The sequence below is a fragment of the Egretta garzetta genome, unplaced genomic scaffold (assembly GCF_000687185.1).
Source record: "Egretta garzetta isolate BGI_Z169 unplaced genomic scaffold, ASM68718v1 scaffold322, whole genome shotgun sequence".
NCBI lineage: Eukaryota > Metazoa > Chordata > Aves > Pelecaniformes > Ardeidae > Egretta > Egretta garzetta.
In genome coordinates this window covers 1,218,098-1,237,147 of record NW_009259044.1, presented here as the reverse complement: position 1 = coordinate 1,237,147, position 19,050 = coordinate 1,218,098, and the positions used below count along the sequence as shown (strand labels likewise).

At 39.5% G+C, this 19,050-nt stretch overlaps 1 protein-coding gene across 1 annotated transcript; it reads left to right on the top strand.

Annotated features, from left to right (window-relative positions):
• Positions 1-2,774: 2,774 nt before the first annotated feature.
• On the top strand, positions 2,775-19,044 carry SYNM (synemin). Its single transcript, XM_035890602.1, has 3 exons — positions 2,775-2,954; positions 10,828-10,901; positions 12,430-19,044. The coding sequence occupies exons 1-3, from the start codon at positions 2,872-2,874 to the stop codon at positions 16,254-16,256; spliced, it is 3,984 nt and encodes a 1,327-aa protein (XP_035746495.1). The 5' UTR covers positions 2,775-2,871; the 3' UTR covers positions 16,257-19,044.
• Positions 19,045-19,050: the final 6 nt, after the last annotated feature.

Genomic DNA, 19,050 nt, shown 5'->3' with positions numbered 1-19,050 from the left:
CATACAGATTACCTTTTGCAAAATGGAAGTTTGTCGGCTTGCAATCTCCGGAACTTTACCAGAGTGGTTTATGTACTTTTTTGGCATGCTTGGAAACAGGACTTAAGACCAATTGTCCTCTGCATTACGTTTAAGCATCAGTGACTGGAGGGCTGGACAAATGGCTGTTTGCCACCCAGTCTATACAAAGGCTGCTCCTGTTGGAATTAATTCCTTTGGAAGTATTACACAGCTGGCTGAGTTATGTAGCCCCTTATGGTAGTCATTAAGGCCAACTTTTGGATCCCGAGTGCTCTCCAAACTCGGTGGGTAGAATCTAGGTGGCTTTTCAGACCCAAACTAAAGACCTTGGGGGTGAGGGACTGAAGTTCTATGTCTTTGGGTGGGTGTGAATACCCCCGGTCCTCCAGAGCTCCACACACTCTGTAGCCCAGCATACAGATTCCCTGTATAGACCCTTCTGGGACTGGAGCAAGACCTGTGCATTGTGAAGCTCCTTTTAATGTATGCATGCACCTGTATAGGTTACACCCTATGTTTAATGGGGGAGGCAGCAAACACCTGAATCGCTTCATATTTTGTATCAGAGCTCTTATCACCTTTAGGGGTTGGTCCCCTAGTGATCCAGTCTTTGTCTTTTGTTCCTTTTGCTGACTCCTCTGGTTCTGTCAACGCCCTGTGCGTTCTTCCTTGATAGCCTTTTCCTTTTAAAAGCAGGCAGGGCCTGGCACTTTTCTTCTCTTCTTGGGATTTTCCATTGTGTCAGTTCTGGAATAGGGCTGTTGCCCCGGAGCCACTGAAGGGCAGTGGTTCTGCTCGCTGTTGTGCATGACTGTACAGGAGGTCACCTCCGCTGCAGGCTGGATGAGGCTGATGGATGGCCGACAGTGCTTTTTCAGATATGATTTGTCTTCTGCCATAAAAAGGGAGTTTTAAGGTACACTGAAGACTGCAGGCAAGGTTTGTCATGTCAAAGAAAACATCAGTGTAAACATTTAACAGCGGCTGCAAATGAAGAAATAGTTTAACATAACATGTATTATAGAGAGAGATACAGCCATATGTATATGAAGATGCAGGCAGCTTCCTTCATAAAGCTTTCTTTTTAATTTTACTTAAAAAGAAAAAAAAAAAAAGACTACTAATGTTTGAAATGGCAGGCCTTTTTATTTTTAATTTTTCAGCCTTTTACCTTAAAAAGAAAAAAAAAAAAAGACTACTAATGTTTGAAATGGCAGCACTTTATATTTTTAGTTCTTAAGCCTTACTTCTACCTAGCATATCATACTGGCATTAACCAATCTGGGGAGTCCCCTGCTGTATCTTCACTTTGATGCTATTGCTCACGCTGTGATACTTGAACCCTTGCTGCATATAAATGAAGTATTTTGAATTTTTTAAAACTGGAATATGAGTCTCTTGATTTTTCCAGTTTGTATTGCAAAGCATTTGTTAGGATGCAATCTGAAGTATGCCGTCATCAATTCCTCTTCAGTGTTGTACGTGTGTATGAGATTTTGGCTCTGTGAATGACAGTTCAGTGTCCTTGCGTAGCACAGAGTGATGTGAACAAAATAGAATCAGGCCGTTGCTGAAATTTCATTTCTGTCTTCCCAGCCCCCAGAACAAAGTGTAATTGATAGCATTTTGGTTAGCACCAACCTGCTGGCTGAGGAGGATTGATCTGGGTTAGCAGATTCTGTCTGCAGTGAGGAAACTATGAAGAACCGTGCTGAACAGCTAATGTAATAACTGATACTTTTAGTTCTGAGCCTGTACTGGACAAGCGCCTCTCAATTATCAGGAGAGGGTTTATTTTCGGGAAGATGGCAATTTGCGCTTCATGTGAGAGTTAATACTGGGGACTGAAACACTTGCTTTCTGCGATGCTCTCTTCAAGAGCATGAGAGTCAGTCGTCTTGGTCTAAATCGAATCTTAATGTTCTGTTGCATTAAGTCTTCATTGCTTTTTCTGTTGTGTATAACTGTTTAATCTTCCGTTTAGTATTTCAGAATATGTTCAAATGTAGATAATTTTGGACTTCAATATTTTTGTGCTCATCAGTCCCCTTCTCCAATTCCAAAACTTGTTAAGGAAAGGTGGGCAGGCCTTACCTACTGTCTCATCAGCGCTGAGATTGTGGGCATCGTATACACAACACTCCTCCCATACACTCCCCGCCCCAAAGGTACAAAGTAATATTTAGTTATCAAGATGAAAATGAGCGATCCCTTGTATGTCTTCTGAGTAGCGGTTAGGACAAAGCCAGGTGGACTATGAAGCAGGTGTCCAAATATTGTAGAAAACTTGGCTGAAAGGAACTAGGTATTATGAATACCTCTGCAGGCTAGAGTCAAAAAAGTGGTTTGGACCCATGTGTCTATGGAATGGACAATACTGGTAAAGAGAAATATGTCAGGTTCTCATGGCAAAGCCATCTCTGAAATTCCTGATCTCAAGTGTGATTTAAGCATGTACATCTATGCTCTTAAAATGACAAAATGAGTCACATTTAAGTCTCGTTTATAAAGGAGTGTGTTTTCCTTGCTGCGTATACTTGATAACTCTTGTACAGGGCATCTGAATGGGTTTTACTGAAATATTTAACTAGCTTAGTAAGACATAAAATGAAATCTTAGCATAAAACTCTGCTTCAATAACAATATATTTCAGGTTGTGTATGGGGAGGTCGTAGAGCTGAGTTGCTCTGGTTTTCAGTGATGGAACATATTGATTTATTGTTTTCTCCACTTATTTTAAGTTATTAGGCATTCAAGTCTACAGATTTCTATGTTAGTTCAAAACTAAAAGTGGGTATCTCTGTTTAGAGGATAATCGACGCCCTAGAAGAAGAAAAGCGGTTCCTGACCATGTCAATCACGGATTACCTGAAGGACTATCAAGAACTACTGCAGGTGAAAGCAGGCCTCATCCTTGAAATTGAAACCTACAGGTAAGAATTGCGGTCGCAGTCGGTTGTCTAATTGGAGGGTAATTTAAATCTCTCTTTATAGATACGGGAGCCCCATTCATCTTTTTTCTGACACTTAAAGTATAGACAGCTGCTTTTAGAGTTTCAGATCAAGACTCCTTGTATGTGTTGCAGTTTTGTTAGAATAGAGCAAACAGACCCCTAATACTGGTTTTTAGCTCCCTGTTGGCTTGTTCTGTGATGTGAGTCACCGTGGGTCACCATGCTGTTCTGTGCTTGACTGTTCTGTCTGTGAAAGGAAGGTAACGCCCCTTCGGAAGGCTGCTAGTACATGTGGAGTTGGCTGAGATCTCTGGGAAAACTGCAAGAATAGTCAAATAGCATTATTTGGTGGTAACGCTGATAAGCATTACCAGTGGGCAGAGGTGCTGGAAGTTGATCGCTTGAGCAAAACTATCTCTCGTAGCAATTCATTCTGTTCTTCTGTCCCCAGAACAACATGTTAGAAAAGCCAATATAATCCATAGGAATCCTATTAACTTTGTACGAATATAGGGATACATAAGAAACCTTCTTAGTCCTGGTCAAGTTGATAGCAAACTGATGTGAATTGTTGATGCAATATTTGATTACAAGCTGAGGAGCCAGTATCCCTAAATGGCAATCAGTAAAACCTGAGGTAGTGTAGTTCCCATCCGTCAATTTACATGGCACATTTCATCATTTAAATATGTTGATTAGTGTCCATCTGCGGTGCTGACAGAAGTAGTAGAGTTCCCCGTTCTTGTAGGACAGTGGGAGGTGGGGGTCGGCCTCTTCTCCCTGGTAAGAGACGATAGGACGAGGGGGAATGGTTTGAAGTTGCGCCAGGGCAGGTTTAGGCTAGACATTAGGAAAAACTTCTTCACTGAAAGGGTTGTCAAGCTCTGGAATGGGCTGCCCAGGGAGGTGGTCAAGTCCTCATCCGTGGAGGTATTTAAAAGAAGGATAGATGAGGTGCTTAGGGACAGGGTTTAGTGGTGGGATGGCAGGGTTAGGTTAAAGGTTGGACTCAATGATCTTAAAGGTCTTTTCCAACCAAAGTGATTCTATGATTCTAAGATAACAGAAGGGTCTGATTGTATCTGGGCCTCTCCATCCTTGGTTTGTTATGGAAACATGTTTGGATCAAGTATGAGATATCAGCAAACAAAATCTCTGCTAATGAATCTTCAGTACTGTATATCTCTCTAGCCACTTAGTAGCTGCGGGGTTGAAAAGTGAGAGTGATTCTCCTGTCTGGAGAATCATTATGTATCAATTGGCACATGGCATAGAAGTGATTTGGAAGGCAAAAAAACAACCAAAGAAAAAAGCCTATGAACTGGAGGTAGATACTACTTTATAATAAAGATCATGGTTTTTTCTACAACTAGGACAGTATTTTCAATAAATTTCATTGAGATATTGATCTTCAGAGTAGCGCAGTTCTGACTGAGCAAAGCAATAATTTGCAAAAACTTAACGTCAGCCACTTGCGTATTCTTATTGCCTCAGTCATTAGCTTGTCTGTAATGTGTGCGTTATTCATATTCAACCTGCGTAAGCAGACAGCGGTGTTGCCAGTTATCTATGATATATGCTTCTGTGTCCTAAAGCATTAACGCCGTGTCCTAAGTGTGTAACATTGCTGTCAACCAATAAGCATGAGAGTCTGGATAACGATGGCACCAGCTGTGTTATGGCTGAAGTGCGTAGACTGAAGCCATCCACTGATAAATATGAAATTTAATTGTAGTTGTGTAACTGAAAATGAGAAGCTTGAAAGAGTAACTTCTGAGTAGCCTGATAACAGACTAGTGAGCAAAGGATGCCTGTAGTCCATCAAGGAGCAAAACCAGTCTGTTCAGGAGGCCTTGAGTAGTGTGTGCTGTGAGGTGCAGGCCAAGGCTGGCTTCTGGATGAGATGAAGTCACAAGCAGCACGTGGGACAAGTAATCTGCAGTCAACTGGTGAGCAACAGTACCTGGATGTTTGTTGGTGGAGCAGGATCCCTGCAGCCCTTGGAAGGCCAGTGGGTGTCTGGAGCATTACTAATGGAAGAGAAACTGTGGAAATGGTAGCCAGTTGTGATCCTTACCTGCGTGTGTTAATTCTGTTAGCTTTGGTAAAACATACGATTCTTCTAAATTTAATCCTAGCTCTGATGTTGACTTTTACTGCTGTCACTTAAACTTTCTCCCTCAGTTTGTTCATCTGCAAAAGGGGATTAGCACTTTCACAATAACAGAATTATCAGCATTGTTGCGATGATTAGCATTCATCCAGAAGGAGGAACGATAATGCCCGGATATTTAGTTGTTTGGACACGCTCTTAGTTAATAAGTGAACCATCAGTGCTTCTGCTCTGTAAAACCTTGTAAGCCCATTAAATTCTGGAACTCTTCCAGAGGTCAATATCACTGATTATCTGAGCATTGCTTGTTTGTATAAGGGTTCCCTCCCCTCTTTAGTGAAAGGAGAGCAATTCGGCATCACCTGCAGCATGTGTTTGTTGTCCAGTTAAGAAGCCTCCTTAACCTGTAGGGTTTCTTCATCTGATTGTAGTGAATGCAACTGGTATCACTGCCTGCCTTGGCAAGGCAGGCTTCCATGGTCAAGTGAGCATCTAGCTGCTGAAAAAGATCTACAGATGAAAACAGAGAAATGGGCCTTGCTGTGGGTCAGAAAACAGGCTATAGTGCTGTGGAAAAGTGATTGTTTTGATTTGTGGTTTTACGTTTATGCAGTTTTACCTATTCTTCTTTTCTTCTTATTCTCCTTTCACTTAAGGAAATAATGCCTTCCCTACTGTACGTCCTTATCAAGAGTGCTGTGGGAGGGAATCCGTATGGACCCAGTTAGTAAGCTGTTTAGTAACAGGATTCTGGACTGCTCATCTATGCACTTTTTCAAATCCTGTTCCTCTCCGTGGTCTTTTATCTGTGATAACCAGGGCATGTGAATCCAGCTTCCGTTGGTTTTCACGAAGGATGCTGGCATACGCCCTTGCTTGTGCATATTGGAAACGAAAGACGCCTATTCACACATCCGGAACTTTCCATCGAGAGGTTTCCATGAGGGTCTTGCCACCTCCTCTCCTCCTGGCATTATATGTTAAGGGTGTGGTATCTGGTCTACTTCTTGGCACTTTCTTTGTACCTCCCACCCTGTATTTTCTCTTTGTTTTACAACTCCTACAGGTCCTGTTCTAAAGCCAGTTCTTTCTGTTAGTCAGCATTGCTCCTGGGCTGGCAAGAAGGATGACTGTTGCAAGGAACACCCTTCCCCAAGGACCCAGCATACTTCCTCTCTGGTTCTGCTCCCCCTTCCTGCTCTGGGAGCTGAGGCTCGCTCAGGAAGTGAAATATGTATCTCGTGTGGCTTTCTGAAGTTATACCTCATGGGAATCTTCATTCCCGATCCTTTTTTCACCAGTGTTGAAGTAAATATTTATCAAGCGTCTTGCAGTTTTGTTCTGTGTTCTTGGAACCCTGCAAAACCACAGCTACTTAGACTATGCTTAAGTTTTATTTGCAGAGAGAAGTGGTGAATTATTCACTGTGTAAGACTCTTAATTTTAAAAGGACACCGAAAATCTGCCTAGCATCAGAATTACCATCAAGCCTTTCTCCTCAGCTATCAGACGCTGCTTCTCTTCAATTAGCAGAGGCTGCCCAGAGCCTCTGCCATAGGCTAAGTAGTTTTTGTGCCCGCTAGAATATGTCATTGTTGAAGGGTAAAAGATTTTACTTTGAAATCCTAGTGTCATGCAAATGTTCTGTTCTAGGTTACCACCCAGTGTTTTAAAGCAGTGGAGGCTACAAAGCCTTTTTTCTTTTTTTTTTTTCTTTTTTTTTTTTCTTTTCCTTCTTTTGTCATGGTCGTTGTCAGGATCTCTTAATATACTTGTCAGGCATACTTTCCAATCCTCCTTCGGCTGATTTCCTCCATCAGCAATTCTTCTGACCCTTTCCATGCCTTCCTCTCAAGAAATCATCACCAGCACTAAGGCCTCCTCAGCTACTCACCACAGGTTTTTTCAGTCAGTTCCATTATTTCCTGTTTTCAGCTTGTACCATCTGATATGTCCTGTTCCTGTGTGTGTTTTATTTTGAGAACTTTCTGAGTTTTCGATACCCAGGGAGTTTAGCATGCAGTAAGTTACCTTCACACAGTCCTTGTCCCACCCCATGATGGAAAACAGAAGTGGAGTGGCCTTTATCCCTAAAAATGCTTCCTCCATTCCACTTCCTGGAGAGGGTTTGGTTTTTTTTATAACTCCTTCCCAAATAGCCAGGATAGAGATGACGAATTTTTGCAGCCTACTGGCTGACTGCCCCTATCTGAGGTTTTGTGTTTCTGTAGTTGAAACAAAGTCATGGCTGTTGTGAATGACCATGATAACGTTTGCACTGCATCTTTTTGATTTTGGTAACTTCTCTCTCCACACTCCAGCTGGTTTATCTCTTCCACCTGCTTTCATGGACTAGTTATTTCTGTTGTCATCCAGCACACGGTGGGGCTTCAGGCTGGCTAGCATGTCACTGCTAACTTTAGATCAGTGACATTAATAAAGAGATGAGTTAAAGGTGCAGTTGGAATATTTTATGGCAACACTTAAACTAAGTATTAACACAATGTGTGTATATGTCCTTTGGGATCTGATTTCCAGGGAGTAGCTGACGTGGTTATTTTTCAGAAGAGTGCTGCTTGGAGGAATGTTTTTTGTTATTACTGTGAATACTTAAAGAGTTCATACAGTTGAGATTAACACCTTATTCTTCAGGCAGTTTAAATTAAGCTTAAAAGCAGTCCTCACCATGAAGAGGTTATAGTTTAAATGATTCGTATGAGGAAAGGATGCAAAGGAACAGAGAAGCAAAATGACTTGTATAAGCTGAAGCTATGGTTAAGCTGAGGAATATTACCTGGCTTTGCTGGCTTCCAAGTCAGTGCTCACTGCATTACGCTACAGTTTCTCATGCTAGTTTTTTAAGCCAAAGTCAGCTTAACATTTTCTCATTTGTCTGATAAGCTTGAGGGCATACATATTATGAACTGTGTACAGTAAAGCACTGCTTCACTGTCCAGTTTTGCAGAGGTTTCAGGAAGCTTTGCCTTTCACTTTCAAATACAGCGTATTTTCAGTAGTAATATTTTGGATCCAGCTTTTCTGTGTGCTGCTGCCCTTTGCCATATACAGTTACCTCTTGGAACTTATTTTTAGTGACTTCATACGTTGCTGCAGCAACTGAACAACTGTTGTTTTAACAGCAGCCAGAAATCCTTAGTCAAACTACCCACATTCCTAGTTTCCTTCGTCATGGTTAACGCTTCCGTTGCCAGCTCCTTGATATGTTTCTGCATCATCACCACCAGCTTCTATCTATCAGAGCAATTTGTTTGGCACTCACTAGCTTCATCAGACCAGATGTTTGGTCTTGGGAACATTCTCTGTATGTGTGGAGGTCTTCTAATTCCTATAAAGGAAGCCTCTCTTAATGTAGAGGAAGATAAATTGCTTTTACTTTGGTTTTTTGACTAACAAAATAGAAGTCAAGGTGTCCATCTGAGCCTGTTTTAAGGGGGAAAGCGATCTGTAAACATGTTAAGTAATTCTAACCTGTCTTTTCTCCTAAATTGAGGCAAATCCATGATTGCAAAGAAAACCTTACTAATGATATTTTGCTCATGTCCTACTGAATTTAGAGGCAGTCAGAAACCAAAAGAAGCATAAAATGTCCAAAGGGATCAGTCACGTGAAGTGTGAAATCTACAGGTGACATTTAAAATGCCTGCTTTGTTAATTTTGACAGAAACGCCCAGTGAATGTGTTTATACCACAATCCTAAATTACTTTCAACTCCCCTCCATGGGAGTCAGAAGCCTTGGCTATCGTAATCCTCCAGCCTCACTCTTGACAACTTTCACACTGCAGCTGTATGTTATCAGTGCAAAACATCTGGCATTTCCAAAACTGGAAATGATGAAATGGGTATCTCGCTAGTAGAAGTGAATAAAACCACCCAAGTTACCGTACTGATTATAGCATTCCGTTGCCTATTGACAGAACCTGCCATAGAATTTCTAGGCTGTCGCACCAGAATGCTGCAGTGGAACAATTTTTGGGGGATAACATAGAAAAGGGACAAACTGATTTTTTTTTTTTTTCTTTTGAAAAACAGCTGAATGTATTTTATGTCAGATAGTACAAGCATATAGACAGCAGGAGGGAAGGAAAGCACACAAAGATTTCCAGAGAATTTATCAGGAATTCTGAGGCTTGTTCTTACTGGATTATCACCTCTAAAACTTCTAGGACTGAATAGGATCACCCTAATACCTACTTTTTGTATCTGGTGTATGGAAGAAGCCAAAAATTTTATTTTATTTTTTTTAGAGCAGTTCTAGAGAATGCATGTAGTCTCCCCCCTGCTGCCTGAGAGGACAAAAAGTACACTGTGTGCCTATTTGAATATTCTTAATGCAGAGCAGTTACTCCTGAAAACGTTTTGCCCCTCAGATGTGTTCCCTGTGGGAAATGTACCTCTGGACTACTTCCACCACTGTAGAAAGGAGAAAATGTAGGGTAGTAACCTTATGCAGGAGTCAAACAAGGCTGTGGTTGCTGTCAAATGGGTCTTGAGTGTGCATAGTACGTGCGTGCTGTACAGGGAACAAAGTTTGGCATAAAGGAAGGATAGCCAGTGTTCTCAAGCAGTCAGCTGGGTATAATGTCTCCAAGAACAGCTAATGTGTGCCATCAGCATAGAAGAGGCAACTTAAAGAGTCTCTGTTCTGTGTGTCAGCACACCAAGAATAGGTAGTAGACAAAATTATTAAGCAGATTATCAACCGGTGTTGCCTGCTTCTGCTATTTGCTTGTAGTGATATAATTTCCATAACATAAAGGTAAGCAAATTGGTGTCCTGTCTGTTTATGATCAATTGCTGCTGAGCTAACGTGATGTCTTGGTTGGTCAGCAAGAGGAAGCCTTGACCACAATAGTCCTGTGGAAGTGCTGGCTTCCTGGAACTACGGAAGCTATCAGTCACTGCAAAGAATGAATGGATGGCTGAGGAACAGAGGGGACAAACAGAGGCGTCATTAAAAGAAACGAAGCAGTTTGTCACAGAGAATATTCCTAGTCCTTTGTTGTAAATATGTTGTGTTGATTTCCAACTGAGTAGGAACTAAGAACGGTCACTTGAATACTGTAAGTTGTTTCCTCCAGCACTAGCCAGTGTTTGACAGTAGAAGTAACACTTTCCTTCAGTTTTCATTTGAAAAGGATAGAACTTACAAATCCTGGCTCTAACAGTTCCCTCGTGTCACACTGCAATGATACCTATAGTACTATGTTACCAGCAGGAAAGCTGCTGACTATTTGCTTGCAAATATTTTTTTCATTTTTACCTTTTCTTTATAAAACATCTCCATGTGTTTCTCTGAGAAAGCGTTACTGAATACCTGTTAAGTTTTGTGTGGCTTTGTTTTCTCTTAACTCTGTTATAAGGCCATCGTTCTGGAAAAATTTGCTAGCTTGTATGATTCCATAGTGGAAATCAGTGGACCTTGTCCATGCCAGGAAGCAGTATATTGGCTAATGTGGAAGATTTGATCTAAAACTGTACTGTGTCTGCTGCTGTAAGTTTATTGCGTTGTTCTCATGAACTGGACTCTGCAATGTAAGAGTCTGAAAGATGGTAAGGATTTTTCGTTCCCAGTAATAAAAATATGGGGTGTGAAAAAAAACCTCAGGATCTGACCCAACTGCAGGACAATTGTTTCCATTTCTAAGACTTATAAATGTTAAATATTTTTAATATTCTTTCCAATATTTTAATGGAATGCCTTTTTATGTATTTTGCAGAGCTTTGTTAGAAGGGGAGAGCAAGCAGTGGATTCTTACATGGAGAGATCAGCACACAGGGAAATTGCCTCAAGGTAAAAAAAATGAATATTAAAAAATGAATGCATTTAAATATAACTAGAAACTACTGTGTTATAGTATTCCTGAAGAATACTTTTTATGAGTATATTGCGAAGTGAATATTGAATTGGCTTTGAGTGTTACTGTTTTAAATCAGTGTAGTGCTATTCGATATGAGAGAATTTTTAAAATCATGACTCTAGCAGAGAAGGTAAGTAGGGAGTGATGTTTCATAGCTCTAATAGTGCAAGAAATTGTGGATGCCCATAGGTCTGAAGAGAGCTTTGAAGTATAAAGCAAGAGGTATTTAACAAAATGTGTAGTTAAAACCATGGAATTCATCTTCATGAGGCCTTGTGAGTGTTAAAAAGTTTATGTGGGTTTGAAGAGAAATTTTAGCAGACTAATGAAAGAAAAATCAAAGACTTACTAAACATAAAGATACCGTTTCTATCTTAGGAGCTGCAAATCTCTGGAGGCTGTGAGAGTATACCAGGGAAGTATCACTATTTACTTACCCTGTTCTTATACTCTTCCCTATGGATCTACTGTTGGTCACTGTAGAAGGGATACTGGAAAAGATGGACCTTTGATCTGACTGCTGTGGCCATTGTTATTAATAACAGAATTAGTCTCAACAATACTCCTGAGTTTAACAATGTGTGCTCTTAAAATCATCGGACCATCATAGACAGTAGTCCCAGAAGAGATTTGAAGGCTGTGTCTGTAGTAGTAAATTAAATGGACTAGGGCCTTGGCTGAAACATTCATGTAGAATTGCCTGTGCTGTTAAATTGTTAGCACTGTCCCTGGCATGGTTTTGATCTGGACTAACCAGTACTTTTGCAGGCAATGCCCAGGCATATTCAGTGGTTACTTCAGAGCAGGAAACACTACCGAAAGTTAGAGGAGATGTGCCTAGCTTTTGAGGAGTAAGAGATTTGAGTTGTGCAGTGCTGGTTGGCCTTAAAGCCGGACAATTGATTCCTGGTACATTTTATTTTATTAAATTGTACAGATAGGCTCTTTATTTCTCTCCCTTGTCGTACCTTGTTGTATCTTGTGGTTATGAAGGGTTGTATTTGTGTTTTCAGTTTCCAGTTCATGGTGGCAGGTATGCTATTAATTCTTAATAGGAACCGAGAAACTTCAGGCCACTTTGACTAATGAAGCAAAAAACCAAGCTGAGGATGTTAGCATAAATTATTTAGTAAGTTGTAAATGTAAATGAACATTAATATAAATACAAAAGGTGTAATTTTTAAGTAAATTCCACAATACCCAGTAGCTCACAACAGGTAAAATTAGCACGAGCTTGCAACTTAGTAAAAAGCTGTGCTTTCAATTTTAATGTAATTTAAGTATAGACTTTAATTATCATGCAAAACCTACAGGAACGCCTTTACAAAGCTCCACTGAAAATGAAGCCATTATTTCTTTCAAAAGTTTAGTATGAAATTTCTTAGTTCATGCCCTCCATTTTATATTATTTTAGATACAAGCCATTATTTTAATGTTTGGTTACCTATGTTCTTTTTGCAGATATTATAAACACTTCATATAACTACACTGATATTTACTCTACTTATCAAGAAAGAAATAGAAATAAAGCTTCACCAGCTATCAGGATCACTGACACAAGGCGTAGAATGCCAGTGACAAATACTAGCAGTTCTGCACGATATTCAGCTCAATCAACACAGGCTGGGTCACAGAAAACAGCTGGTGGAAGAGCTTTTGGGAGAGATGTACTTGGTTCAATATATCGCCCTTCAACAACTGTTACAAAGGATGAAAGGATTGCAACAGACCACAGAGAATTAAGAACATTTACTCCAGCCTACAGTAGCTGGAAAAACACTGAGATGCAGCAAAAGACGATTCCAGAAAGAAAGAAAACAGAAGTTACAACTTCATCCACAGTATCTTTTTCAAAACAATCAGCACACGCTGAAAGATCAGACAAGGACCATAAGCCTGACACAAAGCCAGGGATTTCTGAAAATATAAGAACAAAACCAAGCTTCACTAGATTTCCCATTTATGAGCTGAATACCAATTTTAAACCATCTAAATACGAAGAAACCATTACTGAAACTTGGACCACACTAGGAGAAAAAAGAGGAGGCAGCCAACCAACTGAAGAGAAAAAATCTCTGCTGAAAGAAAAAGATAAGCTAGAGAAACAAACAAAGGAGGAGATAAAGAAAACAGATGAGAAACCTTTTATAGAAGAAAGAGGTGTTGATTTTGGAAGGAAGACTGAGCAGAAGAAATATATCCATGAGGAAGTTATTAACCAGAAGTTAACAGGGAGTGATATTTCTAATGCAAGAACTTGGAAAAGTGAATCAACCAAAAAAGATACAAATGTGACCACAGAATCAAGAAGTAAAGGAGTCATCGAGATACCTATCAGTCTTGAAATGCCTGCTCCTGACAAAGAATCTCGGAGTAATAGAGAAATAAGGTTACAAGGTTTTAAAACTTCCATAGGAAGAGAAACAGATGACCGTGTAACTAAGCCTGCTGAAATTCACAGAGTGAATATTTCAGAAGCAGAATCCACCCTGAAAGATGAAGAGCGGATTAGTGACAGAAGTCAGAAAATGGGAACTTTGTCAACTGAAAATATAGCAGAGAATATTGTTGCTGACATTCTTAAAAGTTTTACGCAGTCTTCTAGTTCACAAATATCAACAGACACAAAAGTGACCTATTTTAATAAGAAAGAACAACCAGAAGATGGGAAGATAAAGACTGAGTTCACAGTGCAATCTCAAGTTCAAGAAAACATAGATGTTTCTGATGAAGCTGATGTGGGAGGTCTATCAAACCAGGATGTTAGAAAAGTGGTTCGAGAGAGTGTTGAGGGAACTCCTACCAAAGAGGAGATAGAAGATATAGTACAACATGGCCTGAAAGGGAGTGAGGGCAGAAAGAACATGTCTGTTAATGTTGAGATTGTAGAGGAGCCACTAGATTATGCCACTGACGAAAGGACTGATTTTTCAACACCTTTTGAAGTAGAGGAAGTGGAAGATACGTTCCCTGAGAGAGAGAGGCGTTACGGCGATGAGGAGGAACAAAACATACCATTCACCTATGAAGATGTTAAAAAGAAGAAACAACGCCATGGGAGTTTCACTCATGTGGAAGAAGTAACTGAGGAAGATGACTCACCTATTGAACAGAAATATTTTGTATCTGTTCCTGATGATCATCCTATTATTAATGAAAAAGACGATGATTCAGTGTATGGGCAAATTCATATAGAAGAAGAATCAACTATTAAATATTCTTGGCAAGATGAATTTTTGCAAGGCACACAAAGAAAGAGAGATGAAGGTGTAAGCTCTCCAGAAGAAACGTACAAAGTGGTAGGGGAGGAAGCAAGTGCCCATATATTAAAAGAGCATCCTGAAGCTGAAACATCCCATGTTGAATCCATTGTTATTGAAAAAGAAATTAAAATTCCCCACGAATTCCAGACTTCAATAAAAGGGCTTTTATCAAAGGAAACAAAGGACCCAAAACACCACTTGAAGGAAGCTTTGGAGAAGTTGGAGGGCAGTCTCCCAGAAAGTGTGAAAGACGAGCTGTCTGCGTTAACGAAAGAAAATCAAGCTGACTCCAGTAGCGTAGAATTTGATATCAAAAAAGTTGATCAAACGGAGGATGGTGGCTTGGTGACAATTGTTGCTGAAGTCAATCTGTCACAGACCCTTAATACTGATGAATTTGATGTAGCTCAGCTTGGTGAAGTAATTGCAAGTGAGAAGGAGAAAGCAACATTGCACTCCCTGAAAGAAGACAGCTTGCAGAGAGTTGTTGATGGTAGAAGCAATATAGAAGTAGATGTTTCTTCCCACAGTGATAAATACACTCCTTTGGCTGAACAAGAAATTTATAGCTTTTCCACAACGAGGAGGAGCGGTGGCACAGGGTATCATACCACTGAAAAAGTTACTTATGACGGTTCGGTTTTGGAAACTGCAGATTTTGAAGAAGTCTCTCACTCACCACAGTCAACTGATGAGACCAAATCCATAAGGCATATTAAGGTTGGTCCAGCCCAAGTTCAGAGATTTGAGCAGGTCGTATATGAAGGGCCTGGTTCTGAAATGTTGGAGCTCAGTGCTACAGAAGATCTTGTTCAGACAGAAGGGTCATCGGAGTTTAGCCGATCTGTGAAGCATTTTAAACTGGGTCCTAAAGAAATCCAAACCACAGAAGAAGTAATTTATACAGGCCCTATTACTAAAACTGTAGAAGAGACTGATTCCGGAAATCTTTCCGAGAAGTTTTCAACAGATTTCAACAGGTCCACAAGACATGTCACAGTAGGATCAAGGCAAGTGACTGAAGAAGTCTCTTTTGAAGGGCCTGTTTCAGACTCTCTGGAGCTCAATAGCTCAGGTAACCTTTCGCAGACAGGAGGGTCTGTGGACGTCAGCAGATCAATAAGGCACTTTAGATTAGGTCCAAAAGAGATTCATACTGAGCAAGTTATCTTTGAAGGACCAATCTCCAGTAAAGTGGAGGTCAGTGACACTAGAGACTTCTCACAGACAGAAAGTTCAGTCAGACGCATTCATTTGGGTCCCCAAGAGTTTATGACAGCTGAAAAAATCATCTACCAGGGGCCCATCTCTGAACACACAGAAATCAGTGAACTGGAAGACCAGGCTCTTTCAGAAGGTTCAGTAAAGCATGTTAGACTAGGTCAAGTGGGAGTTAAAACCACTGAAGAAATCATATATCAGGGATCCCTTTCTGAAACTCCAGAGCTCATTAACAAAGAAGGACATCTTTCACAGAATGAAGGAAGCTCAGATATCAATAGATCTTTCAGGCACATTAAAATAAGTCCTGTAGAAACTCATGCTGAGCAAATAATCTTTACAAGACCTATTTCTGAAACGCTGGAAGATCTTTCACAAACAGAAGAGTCATCTGAGAGCAGCAGGTCTGTAAAGCATATTAAAGTAGGATCCAAGGAAACATCTTTTACTTTTCAGATGGATGTTTCCAATATGGGTGGAATATCTACAGTAAAAAGTGGAGAACAGCAAGCAGCAATGTTCATATCCAACAAGCAAGACCCTTCTGTTAGTCAGGCAGAGACTGTAGTTGAAAGTGACCACACTGTAGAAAATGAAAATAAAAGAAGAGGCTATGTTCTCTCCAGTTTTTCTCAAGATCATGGTGAAAAGGTAGTGGAAAAGTCATCTTTTGATAAAACTGTACAGTTGCAAAGAATGGTAGACCAAAGGTCAGTTATTTCTGATGAAAAGAAAGTCGCTCTTCTCTATCTGGACCATGAGGAGGAAGATGATGATGATGATAATGATGGACAGTGGTTCTGAAAGGACTGTTTAATGAAGTCCACTTAGTAATTTGTTTATACATATTTTTGATTATCCTTTTTTTTTTTAAAAGAGGAAAAAAGGGATGGGGAAGCACTCAAACTATTTAGATTGTTAATAGTGGACTGAGAAGTATTGAATCTAAGCCTCTACCTATTCAGCACACTTTTTACTTTATCGGAAATTTTATTTTTGGGAGAAATCATGCTATTAATATGTTTTTCCTCGGAGACCTGTGTCCATTATTTCAGATTTTTCCACCCATAGACACAGGAATTTGCTACTGGGGAATTCAAAGGATTATATTTTTTGTTTGTTTTATAGCAGGTCAATAAGTGTGTGCTTGAATAGGACTTTTTAAAAAAAAACTATTGTACTTGGTTACTAAAATATTCAGCAATTCTATTTAAATCTCAAGCTACTAACCACGAATAGAATATAAGACTAACGAGAGTGGTAGGTAGCTGATTTTCAGTTCCATTTCTGTGTACTTATATGCAACACCTAATGAAAACATTTTAAGAGACAGTTATTACAGCTATAAAAAATAACTAAATTCTGTAGGATCAAACTAAGCATCACAAGAACTGACAAAAATGGCATTATTTGTATAGCTAGAATGCAGTGCAAACAAGAAAGAGGTAACACTGAAGCAAGAATTTCTCACGCTATTCCTAGTGAGAAATAGTGATTTTTATGGTTAGAGAGTAGTGCATTTAATATCTTTAAAAAGAAAACAAATTTTAAAAGTAAGCTGGAAAGAATTTCCACTGAAGTAAGGAGAACTCTTTAGAATTTCAGTGGCTATGTACATTAATAACATCAACTTATTTTGCAGTATATGGGTTACCTTGATACTAGGTATTGCTAAAGGTAAGTGTGAAGTGTCAGACAATATTACATGATGCCTAATTTCGAAAGACAGTGAAATTAGCAAATATGTGTTCTGCTCGGAAGAAAATTTGTAAAAATGGCATTGATGACACTTATGATCATTGCGTGTCGAGTCACTTCCAGATAATACTTTCTTTGTTTACAAATGAGAAGATTGCCTTTTCAGTTACTAGCCTTGCAAACCCAACCTGAGATTTGAATTTTCCTTTTTTTTTTTTTTTTCTTCTTCTTCTTTTCTGATTGTAACATTTGCCTCAGGCCAAAGTTGGTTTCTACTTAAATCATTGGAAAATAAGCTAATTTCACTTGGATTGCACATTGGTTAAATGAAGGACATAATTTAACTTTACAATTATAATTCAGTGACTTCAAAGTCCAGATCAGAAGCCAGCACCGCTAACTGTACAAAACTGTGCAGTGCGAGCAGAAGCAAAAATAGCAGCCAAAATAATTTTGTCACTGGGGTAAGAAGATACCATACTGGACACATATGAGAAATAAGATGCACAAATGAGAAGCTGCTATTTTTACATGCACACACCCGCACGCTCACTCTCTCACACCTTCCTTGCAGAGTAGAAACACACCCGCATCCGGATGGTTACGTTGTGCCAGTCCAGTGGGCGCTGACTCGGAATTTGTTTTTTTTCCTGTGGTTATGTAAGCATGCATAGTTTTGTGTGTGCTAATCCATAATAGAATCCAGTTAAACTATCTTAGTCTGGCATGGCTAGTCACTTTTCAGATTCCTTAATATTAACAGAAGCTAGGTTTTTTCAAAACTGACTGCTACTTTATATAATGAATGTAAATGCAGAGCTAAAGAGAAGCTCCATGCTGACTGACATATCATGCTGTTTCAGATATGGGACAGTGTAATTGTTGTGTGCCTTAGTTACTAAGTTTGAAACTGTACAAAGCTTTAATGTTCCAAAGATTAACTCGTGGGGTTTCTCTGCACTGCAAAATTTTGTGTACGTTTTCCTGATTTTGTGTGAGTACCAGTGTACTCAGGATCGGATATTTTTTTGATCATGTCCTATGAAATAATTTGTTGAAATTGAAAGTATAACCAACAGCTGGAAAATGAGTAGGAAACGGAGTTGTGTAGAAGCACTGAAGGCATGTATGCTAAGCTTATTTATACTGTTCACTGTGTAAGGGATAATATTTTTTCAAAATTACTCATATGTGATCAAAAAAGATCTTGTGCTTCCATTTATAAATAGGGTGTTATTAATTGTAATACTTCTAATATCATACCATACTTTTGTTTCTGTAGCTGACCCCATGATTTTTAAAGATGGTAACATCTCTGTGTTTATTTTAATAATTGTGTATAAGCCAGAATTTTCCAGCTAGATGCCTAACTGCAAGCAATCAGATTCTGTACTTCAAGTATTAAATAACTGCGTAAAAGACGTCAGGTCCAGAATAAGCAGCAGAGTGAAAAAACAATGAGTGATAGTTTTCTTGAAGTTTTGTTCTAAGCTGAAACTTAAACATTCTCTGTAATACACATACAAGAGTATCTGCAGAAAATGCATTTTGTAGCCAACAAAAAGGTACTTACGAGGTCAAACCCATTTATTGACATTTTGTGGAATCTTTGACAGACATGCTCCTTAGGAACAACTATACCAGCACTCTGTTAGGTTTATCCTCACCTGCTCCGAGGATTATAATGTCAGATGAAGTAATAAACCAGTAAGGAGAAAGTTAATCATAAAATGTAGATGGCCCTAGCATTAATGGGGGCGGGAGGGGGGAATCTGTATTGTTTCCACTGAGGCAACAACAGCTTGATAAAAATTCCTTTACACAGCACTGTCAGATGTAGTAGGTTATATTTCTATTTCGATTGTCTGTAGGGATATATTTCTATTTTGACTGTAGGGAA